The sequence below is a fragment of the Salvelinus sp. IW2-2015 genome, linkage group LG7 (assembly GCF_002910315.2).
Source record: "Salvelinus sp. IW2-2015 linkage group LG7, ASM291031v2, whole genome shotgun sequence".
NCBI classification, from domain to species: domain Eukaryota; kingdom Metazoa; phylum Chordata; class Actinopteri; order Salmoniformes; family Salmonidae; genus Salvelinus; species Salvelinus sp. IW2-2015.
Window position 1 is genome coordinate 29,799,010 of NC_036847.1, and position 10,899 is coordinate 29,809,908.

Genomic DNA, 10,899 nt, shown 5'->3' on the forward strand with positions numbered 1-10,899 from the left:
TGCTTCGTAAACAACAGGTGTAGACTAACAGTGAAATCTTACTTGCCAACAATGCAGAGAAAAAATCTATAAATTAAAAAATAATAATAACACAAGGAATCAATACACATTGAGTAACGATGGTTACTTGGCTATATACACGGAGTACCAGTACCGAGTTGATGTGCAGTGGTACGAGGTAGATGAGGTAGATACTGTAAGTACATATTATTATGAACTATGAAGTGACTAGGCAACAGGATAGATAATAAACAGTAGCAGCAGGGTATGTGATGAGTCAAAAGAGTTATTGCCAAAAGGGTCAATGCAGATAGTCTAGGTAGCTATTGGTTAACAATTTAACTAACAATTGAGCAGTCTTATGACACAGGGGTAGAAACAGTTCAGGGTTCTGTTGGTTCGAGACTTGGTATATCGGTACCACTTGCCGTGTGGTAGCAGAGAGAACAGTCTATGACTTGGGTGGCTGGAGTCTGACTAGGGCCTTCCTCTGACACCGCCTGGTATAGAGGTCCTGGATGGCAGGGAGCTCGGACCCAGTGATGTATTACCATCTGTAGCGTCTTGCGGTCGGATTTCAAGCAGTTGCCATACCAAGCGATGACACAACCAGTCAAGATGCTCTCATTGGTGCAGCTGTAGAACTTTTTGAGGATCTGAGAGCCCATGCCAAATCTTTTCAGCCTGGGGGAAGAGGCGTTGTCGTGCCTTCTTCACGACTGTGTTGGTGTGTGTGGACCATGTTAATTCCTTGGTGATGTAGACACTGAGGAACTTGAAGCTCTCGACCTGCTCCACTACAGCCCCGTTGATATGGATGGGGGTGTGCTCGGTCCTCCATTTCCTGGAGTCTACGATCAGCTCCTTTGTCTTGCTGACGATGAGGGAGAGGATGTTGTCCTGGTTGTCCTGTTGTCCTGATGGTGTTGGTGTGGTGTGCAGGAACACAGTTCTAGTGATAAGTTTAGAGGGTACTATGGTGTTGAACATTGAGCATTCTCACGTAGGTGTTCCTCTTGTCCAGGTGGTAGAGGGCAGTGTGGAGGGCAATAGAGATTGCGTTATCTGTGGATCTGTTGGGGCGGTATGCGAATTGGAGTGGGTCCAGGGTGTCTGGGATGATGGTGTTGATGTGAGCCATGATCAGCCTTTCAAAGCATTTCATGGCTACAGATGATGATAGTTCCCATGGGTTCATTAGTCATTCTTAGACAGGTTACCTTGGTCGTTCTTGGCCACAGGAGACCTTGTGTAGTCCTGCTTGAAGCTTAGCATCCGCTTCATCTTACACTTTCGTCACGTGTACTTCCTGTTTGAGCTTTTGCTTGTAAGCTGAGAATCAGGAGGTGGGATTAGGCTGGTAGCGATGATCAGACATCCGCAGCTGCCACTCGTTAGAAGTAGAACATTTCATCTACATCGATGGGTTAGTGATAGCTGTTCTTGATGTCCAGAAGCTGTTTGCGGTCACTAGGAAATGATGGCAGAATATTATGTTCAAAAAAGTTTTCGGTCAGCATAAAAAACACACACAAAATAGCAACTGGTCAGGAGCCACGGCAGCTATTATCGTCTCAGTGCCAGAGAGGAGCGAAGCAGATGATGGGAGAGAGAGAGATTGAGGGAGAGAGAGATGGAAGAGACTGAGAGGAAGAAGAGAGAGAGAAAGAGGAGAGGAGGAAGAGAGAGGAGAGAGAGAGAGAGATGGAGACGAGGAATGAGATAGGAGGAGACAGAGTAGGAGAGGAAGGAGGAGCCGTAGAGAGAAGTGAGAGAGTGAGAGATGTGAGAGAGGAAGAGACGGGGAGGGAGACGAGAGAGAAGTGAGAGAGAGAGGGAGACGGGGAGGAGGGACGAGAGAGAGAGACGAGTGAGAGGGAGAAGAGGCGTGGTGCGAAGAGAGAAGGAGGAGAGAAAGAGACGAGAGAGAGAGAGAAGAGAGAGAGAAGAGAAGAGAAGAAGAGAGAGAGGAGAGAGGAGAGGAAAGAGAGAGGGAGGAAGGAGGAGAGAGAGAGAGAGAAAGAGATGAGAGAAGAGAGAAGAGAGAGAAGGAGAGCGAGAGGAGAGAGGAGGAGAGAGAGAGAGGGAGAGAGAGCGAGGAGAGGGAGAGGAGAGAGGGAGAGAGAGAGAGAGAGAAGAGAGAGAGAGGAGAGAGGGAGACGGGGAGGAGAGAGAGAGAGAGAGAGAGGAGAGAGAGAGACGAGAGAGAGAGAGAAGAGAGAGAGAGAGAGAGAGAGAGAGAGAGAGAGAGAGAGAGAAGAGAGAGAGAGAGAGAGAGAGAAGAGAGAGAGAGAGAAAGAGGAGAGAGGGAGACGGGGGGAGAGAGAGGAAGAGGAGGTAAGAGAGAGGCGAGTGGGAGAGAGAGCGTGATAGAGACAGAGAGAGACTGACAGAGACAGAGGTAGACAGACAAAGAGGAGAGGAAGACAAAGCGATCCAGGGCTGTCCAACCTCTCTCTCTCACACATGAGTAGAAACGGTGACAGGAAATTCCCCTTCACAGCAGTAGGAGCAGCTCCAGGGTGAAATGATAAAGGAATGAAGAAATGCAAACCAGAAATCCAGTTATCCCTTATCATTCCAATCCCATAGCAGTACTTCTCAGTCTCCCCCTCTCTGCTATTCTCTCACTAAATACCAGAGCGAGTGCACTTGATCCAGACATTTGGAGAGTCACACAGTCTACCTAAGGGGTGTCTCAATCAGTTCACACTAATATTGATCATTGAAGGCTGGATCTCCCGAAGATCAAGCTGGATCCCATGGTGAGTATATTCCCCCTATGTGCATGTCTGAGAATGATCTTATCTTAAATCTAACCAGGCACTGAATGGTATGTGGGATGACTGTGTAAATCACCCAATATCCCTGTCTATTTGTCTGTCTGTGTCTGTCTTAGACAGACAGGGACACAGCGTTCTCAGTAGCAGCACCACATGATGCAGTGAGTCTCCCTTGGCTGTGAACCCTGGACAGATGATCTCAGGCACACACACACATACACGAAAGAGACTGACTGGTATAATCACCACTCTCTATCCCGATTCCTCTCTCCTTCAGTAATAAAAGTAATTATTTCAGGAAACAATATCCTGCTTCTATAAAACCACCTCTCTGCATAAAGGAAGTGGCCATAAAATAAGTCTCACCACCTCTCTCCTGTTTGGAGTGCAGAGTAGGCCTGTAGCCTTCCCACGGGGCACACCACGTCATTTCAACGTGGGTAATTGGGTAATATTTGGTTGACACATTGATCAATGAGATTACAACCTATATTCACCCATTGAAAAAGACAGCTTATTGACCTTAGTTGAATTTTCCAATGTGTTAACACTATGCTTTCAACCATCTAAAAACACAGCCAAATTCCAATGGAAAATCAATGTCTGATTTTTGGTGTAGTTGTCACCCAAGTGTCGATGACTGCACTTTCAACCATTTAAAAGCATGAATTAATGTGATATCACAGTGCTTCATCTAATAGCAGTAAGACCAAGGAGCTGATCATGGACTATACCTAACAGGGGGGCGAGCCCATCCACATCGACGGGGCTGCAGTGGAGCAGGTCGAGAGCTTCAGGTTCCTCGGTATCAAAATCACTAAGGACTTAAAATGTTCCACACGCACGCACAGTTGTGAAGAAAGCACGACAGTGCCGCTTCCCCCTCAGTAGGTTGAAAAGGTTTGGCATGGGCCCTCAAATCCTCAAAAAGTTCTACAGCTGTACTCTTGAGAGCATCTTGATTGACTGCAACGCTGCTTGGCCCTCGATCACATGGCGCTACAGACAGTGGTGCGGACAGCCCAGTCCATCCTGCCATCCAGGACCTCTATATCATGCGGTGTGAAAATTGTCAAAGACTCCAGCCACACAAGCCATAGACCGTTCTCTCTGCTTCCGCACAGGAATCAGTACCGGTGCATCAAGTCTGACACCACCAGGCTCCTGAACAGCTTCTATCTCCAAGCCATAAGACTGCTAAATAGCTAACTAAATAGCTAACAAAATGGCTACAATGGCTGCACTCTGACAGGGCCCAACACATTTTACACTGACTGACACTCCACCAAACACACAAACACTCACTCCATCATTTGCTCACACACACATAACACGCACATACATTTATACTGACTCTACACACCCGTACACCCACTCACATACAATCATTATATACTCTGCTGCTACTCTGTTTATTGTACACTGTGTGTACAAAACATTAGGAAGACCTTGTTAATATAGAGTTACCCCCCCTTTTTTCCCCTCAGAACAGTCTCAATTCGTCGGGGCATGGACTCTACAAGGTCTCCACAGGGATGCTGGCCCATGTTGACTGGCCCAATGCTTCCCACAGTTGTGTCAAATTGGCTGGTAGTGGATCTCTACTCTGAATAGCTTGTTCCACCTCCTCCCACAGATGCTCAATTGGATTGAGATGTGGTGACTGGGCAGGCCACTGCAGTAARCTGAATTCTTGTGGCATTATCCTGCTGAAAAAATAAATGTGCAGATGTATACACTGCTGCCATGAAGGGATGCACCACCACCTCCAGCCTGCAATATTGACATGCGGCATGATGGATGCATGTACAGTACTCATCTCCATACCCTAGTCCTCCCATTAGCGTGAAACAGCAGGAACCAAGATTCATCAAACCAGGCAATATTTTTCCAATTCTCCAGTGTCCAATGTTTTCGCTCCTTAGCCCACTGCAAGCGCAGTTTCTTGTTTTTTGCTGAAAGAACTAGAACTATGTGAGGTGGTCGGCTGCCACACCCCCTTCGTGTCAAGGTACAACGAGTTTATTCTTTTATGGGTCTTTGGGCACCAACGTTGTACTGGACCGTCAGTTGACTAACTGTAGCCCGTCTGTTGATCTGCACAATTCGTGTCAGCGTCCTTTATCCTCTTTCATCAATGACCCATTTTCAACTACTAGCCTGCCGTTGGCTGGATGTCCTTTGTGTGGTGGACCATTCCTGATGCACACAGGAAACTGTTGAGCACGAAAAACACAGCAGCATTGCAGTTCTTGACACACTCAAATCGTTGTGCCTGGCACCTACTACCATACCCCTTTCAAAGGTACTTACATCTGTTGTCTTGCCCATTCACTCTCTGAATAGCACACACACACATAGCACACACACACATAGCACACACACACATAGCACACACACACATAGCACACATACACATAGCACACACACACATAGCACACACACACATGTTTCAATTGCCTCAATCATCTACAATGATTGAAGTGGATTTAACAGGTGACATCAATAAGGAATCATAGCTTTCACCTGGATTCACCTGGTCAGTCTTTGTCATGTAAAGACACCTGTCACCTTACACCTATGCAGTGCTTTCAGAAAGAATTCGGACCCCTTGACTTTTTACACATTTTGTTACGTTACAGCCTTATTCTAAAACTGATTAAATAAAAAAAATCCTCAGCATTCTACACACAATACCCCAAAGCGACAAAGCAAAAGCAGGTTTTTAGCAATTTTTGCAAATGTATTAAATATAAAAAGGAAATACCTTATTTACATAAGTATTCAGACCCTTTGCTATGAGAATCGAAATTGAGCTCAGGTGCATTCTGTGTCCATTGATCGTCATTGAGATGTTTCTACAACTTGATTGGAGTCCACCTGTAGTAAATGAAATTGATTGGACATGATTTGGAAAGGCACACACCTGTCGTATATAAGGTCCCACAGTTGACAGTGCATGTCAGAGCAAAAACCAGGCCATGAGGTCGAAGGAATTGTCCAAAGAGCTCCAAGACAGGATTGTGTCGAGGCACAGATCTGGGGAAGGGTACCAAAAAATGTCTGCAGCATTGAAGGTCCCCAAGAACCCAGTGGCCTCCATCATTCTTAAATGGAAAAGTTTGGAACCACCAAGACTCTTCCTAAAGCTGGCTGCCCGGCCAAACTGAACAATCGGGGGAGAAGGTCCTTGGTCAGGGAGGTGACCAAGAACCCGATGGTCACTCAGACACCTCACAAGTCCTCAACTGGCAGCTTCATTAAATAGTACCCGCAAAACACCAGTCTCAACGTCAAAAGTGAAGAGGCGACTCCGGGATCCTGACCTTGTAAATGTGGTACTGGAACTGACCCCGTATATAGACGTACTTACTTACTTACCTTCTTGTGTTTTTCTTATTTCGTTTTTAAATTTCTTATGTGTTTTTGTTCTACCTTGTGTTATTTTTAGTATTATATTGTTATTGATTATTGCATTGTTGAATTTAGCGCTGGCAAGATAGGCATTTCACTGTACTTGTGCATGTGGCATTAAAACGTTCAACTTGAACCAAATGACCTGGATGGTAGTTGAGATTACATTAAAAGTACATGGTTCAAATGATCAATGCCGTTCTAGATTCTGCACAGATTATTGTGAAGATCTCCACAAACTTGCGATGACCTATGCATGCTATCTTGAATATGCGTGCTTTATATGAATACATAAGAAGAAATGTATAGTTACAGTAACCTCAAAATGTGGTCATTGATGTGCGGAATTAAATGGCTAGGTGCGCAATTAAAGGGGAATTATACTCAAAAATTACATTGAAAAAAATGTGTTCATTTTCTTCCAGACCTAAAAAATTGTCTTCTGATGTGATTTAAGCATTGATGTCACATCCTGACCATAGAGAGTCCTTATTTTCTATGGTGGAGTAGGTCAGGGCGTGACTGGGGGGTTAGTCTAGTTATTATTACTATGTGGGGTTCTAGTTTTGTTTTTCTATGTTGGTGATTTTGTATGATTCCCAATTAGAGGCACCTGGTAATCGTTGTCTCTAATTGGGGATCATATTTAGGTAGCCTTTTTTCCACCTGTGTTTTGTGGGATATTGTATTTTGTATTTTGAGTTAGTGTATGTAGCACCACTGTAGTCACGGTTCGTTATTTGTTTCTTGTTTTGTTTTATAGTTTCACTTGAATAAATTATGTGGCACTGTAATCCCGCTGCGCCTTGGTCCTTCTCTAATAACGACCATGACAATTGACATGGGCTCAGAACATCCAACTGTGTTGTTTCTCTATAAACAATTGTAATTTTGAGAGTGAAAAAAATCTAAGAACAGGAAAAAATAAAACTGCGAGAACATAATTTGGGAAAATATAAAAGAGAGTTTAGGGGGGGAAAAGCACACATTTTATAGGGCACACCTTAGTCGTTTATTAACCATTATTTTACCAGGCATATTGGCAGAAAACATAGTGCACTACATTCTCTTGTGCACTAAGGACCAGGGGAAGAGTTGACAACATAGTGCACTACTTTCTCTTGTGCACTAAGGACCAGGGGAAGAGTTGACAACATAGTGCACTACTTTCTCTTGTACACTAAGGACCAGGGGAAGAGTTGACAACATAGTGCACTACTTTCTCTTGTACACTAAGGACCAGGGGAAGAGTTGCGGGGAAGAGTTGCGGGGGAGAGGAGGAGAATGTGCCTATTTAATAGAAGAAAAAAAAGAAAAACAATTGTAGCTTGTGACATGTTTCATTTTTCTTTAGTAGCTCTCATGCTAGAAAAGGCTGGAGACTCCTGATGCAGACAGATCCACTCTCCATTAAGAGGTGCTTCCCAGCATATCGTTTTTTTACTGATGTTGTTTTAAAGGTACTTTTTTCAAATCAACTGTATTTTCCACATAGATTCCACGTCACAATATGTTGACAAATTACGTTGAAACAATGTTAATTCAACCAGTTTGTTCCAAGTGGGTTATGCCCAATCCCTCCAACCCTCCCACACCTCACCCCACCTTACCATCAGCTCCCTAATCCAGGTCATGGGAATAGAGCATGCCTTGCCTGGGTTTGATATACTCAATCCATGTGTGCCAATTCTCTACCTTTCTCTCAAAGTGGGCACTCATACACTCCTTCCCACACGTTTCATAGCATTGAAACGTATCAGAAATGCAGAGACCTATAATCACCGCTGTTCTCACAATGGAATGAGACAATTTCCGTGCGGCAACAATAAGTAGAGGCATATTTGTGACATAATAATTATATTGATTCACTAAATAAAACATAATCACAAAACAAAAGAAACAGCAATAATACAGTGTGTGTGGTCATTTCCTGGTTATGAGTGTTACAGTTCTAGGTGCAGTATTCCCTAAATGACCTGCAGTTCAGTATGGAGAGAGATCAAAAACATCCCTCAACCAAGAGCCAGACATGGGTTTCCTTCTCCAAGAAAATCCATGGACAGAAAAAAACTGTCCCCACTAGATGACTTGTGGTTCTGATTCCGTTGGTAGTGGAAACACGTTGAGGAACTATCATGCCTGGTTCTCTTTAGTTCTGTTTCCTTAGTTCCTCCTGGTTCATGCAATGAAGAATTGGAATTAAAGAATTGAAACCCATTGGTCTTGAGGTGCAGGTGCAAAATATTCAATGAGTATAATCGTCCTCTGGAGTTCATTACCACATTCCATATCAGAACACGTGACATGACTTGTCTGTTTTCCAGCGTCCCACTGTTGTGTTCAGGCTTTGCTGACTATTACGACTTCAGCTCAATTTCACCATCCTGAGCAGAGAAACACTCAGTCATTGGGCCTCATATGTTCCTCTCATAAACTGGTGCCACACAGCAGATGCCAAGCAACGGAGTCTAAATAAATTCACACACCAAAATAATATACATTTTTCATGTACACAAAACCTGTACACTGTAATAGTAGCCTAGGCATTAGTTAGTTGAAATAGTAATGCCTTACTGCTGTTTGAGTGTTCTTTGTTTCTGAACAGAGACCAGGGGAGCGCAGAACAGAACAGCAGATGGGGTCCAGGGCATTCTGATTATCATGGCTGAAAGAGCTGCATCCAAACAGACCGAGGAAAGAAAGACAAATGACATGAGTCACCTCGTCTTCAATCTCTGACTTGGCATTTTGAGAATAACAACAGGCAACAAAGGGAAAATAGATCCCAGATGATGGAAAGAAGAAAAAAAAGAGGAGAAGAAGAAGAAGCGGGGGATAAACCGATTCTGTGGGAGACTTAACTGACGCAAAGAGAAACACAAACACTGAAATGAAAGGTTTGGTTGGGTGAATGTGTGTACATTGGACAGAGTTAAAGGGTGGATTTTCGATTTTGCCATCCTGTGTCCTGAAAATGTCCAGGAGAAACCTGGAGGACAGTTGAGAAGAACATCAAAGACTGTGGTCTGACCAGGAACCCTTACCAAGATGGCTGCTAGTGCTGACTTGAAATAGTAGCACTCTTTCTCTCTTGTGGAGGCCCCATGCGTCCCAAAGCATTAAGATGATTAAGTAAGTAAGAGTCCTGGATGGGCCTCGTCTACCCATATACCAAATGAAAGGTTTAGTTGTGTCGGTTTATGTGTACAGGATGCTACTGGTCTACTTACAAACGTTGACCCACTCAGTGACTCGACACTCCTCACAGAGCACGTAGCAGCACCAGTGGAAGCGGCAGTGGCACCTCTCACTACGTGTCTGCTTCAGGATATTGTGCCCTCTCCCGCAGCACAGGGACCCGCAGCTGTCCATGCTGTGGCTGGTCTTGTTGCAGATCCGCCCCTGGGTGCCCAAGGAGTCCAGGGACGGCTCCCGCTCACAGAAGTCTGGAGACTTCTCAAAGTAGACCAGCTCCCGTGACACACTCGGCTTCCGCCGACCCACATTGTTTGGGCTACCCACGCCCCCAGACCCAGATCTGAACCCCACTCCGGCCCCGTTCCTAACCCCATTCAAGGCTCCATTGCCAGCTGCGACCCGGGGGTTGAACACCCCGCTGTTCTTGTTCTGGGAGTTGATGAAGATGGCGGAGAGGAACTTATCCCTCAGCAGAGAACCCAGCAGCCTGAACTCAGGAGACACGTACCAGCAGGTCTTGAACTGGCAGCTGCCTGACGTGCCGTGGCACTTACACCTCCGCTTCATGTTGTCAGTCACAAGCTGTGCAGGGGGAAACAATCATGTCACTATCCATAGAAGTATAGAAGGCTTTTGATTGCAATGTACTAGGGTAACAATTATAAATGTATTTAAAGATACACCATGCCGAAATCGCTGAGCCATTTCCTGGTTGCTATAATTCTAATAGTTTGCCTTATTTCAGTTTCTGTGACAAAACAAGCAAGAATAGCATAGAGAATCATTGTACCATCTAAACTGCTGTGAAACATATTTTCCATAACCAAAAACATTGTATTTTAAGCTGTTTGAAGCTGGTGTACAAAACCGAAAGTACATTTTTTTTTAAATCGAACTGAAAAACGGGAAGCATAGAAATAGCAGACATAGAACAGATCTACCGATTCTTAGACTCACTTTCAATGAAGATAACAGATCTATAACACACATTTCTATGTGGATTTGGTCAGGTCACCTAAAAAGTTACATATTGCAGCTTTAAAATGGTTCATACGTGTTTTATAAATATTTTATTGATTGTTTATGAATCTGTAATAAACATTTATAACTAATTCATTCAATTCATTATTAAATTACATGAATGTTAAAAAACTTGATGAATTCCATTACGAAACCTTCACCAAATGAGAGCCTGAATCCTATCTGCAGTTATCATCTTGATAAAAATACAACAGATGAATCCTATCTGTCAGAGTCTCTGCTCACCTGTCGGCCCACCCTGTTGTTGTGGATCCTCATGCGGGCGTGGATATCCCTCGGAGTCCCCCGGGAGTCCAACCAATCTCTGGAGAATCTCTCACCGAAGCGGGTGTCATGGCTACAGCCCCCCCACTCCCAGGTTTCCTGCTGGGGGCTGAAGTCCTCTGGCAGGGGATTGAGGAGGGAGGTGGGGTGGGTAGAACCAGAACGCTGGCTGGCTGGCACATCTCTGAAATCCTGGGGG

At 44.6% G+C, this 10,899-nt stretch overlaps 1 protein-coding gene and 1 long non-coding RNA gene across 2 annotated transcripts in view; both read right to left on the reverse strand.

Annotated features, from left to right (window-relative positions):
* LOC139028070 (uncharacterized) overlaps positions 1–10,899 on the reverse strand; it is a 181,785-nt gene that overhangs the window by 12,046 nt on the left and 158,840 nt on the right. The gene's annotated exons all lie outside the window — the stretch shown is intronic.
* Positions 7,342–10,899, reverse strand: part of LOC111966801 (protein Wnt-10b) — a 6,318-nt gene continuing 2,760 nt past the window's right edge. The window contains exons 4-5 of the mRNA XM_023991738.3: positions 10,662–10,899; positions 7,342–9,977 (exon numbers count right to left, since the gene is read on the reverse strand). The exon at positions 10,662–10,899 is cut by the window's right edge and continues 226 nt beyond it. Of these exons, the coding sequence (XP_023847506.1) occupies positions 9,420–9,977; positions 10,662–10,899 (796 nt within the window). The 3' untranslated portion in view covers positions 7,342–9,419. The remainder of the gene's footprint in view (positions 9,978–10,661) is intronic.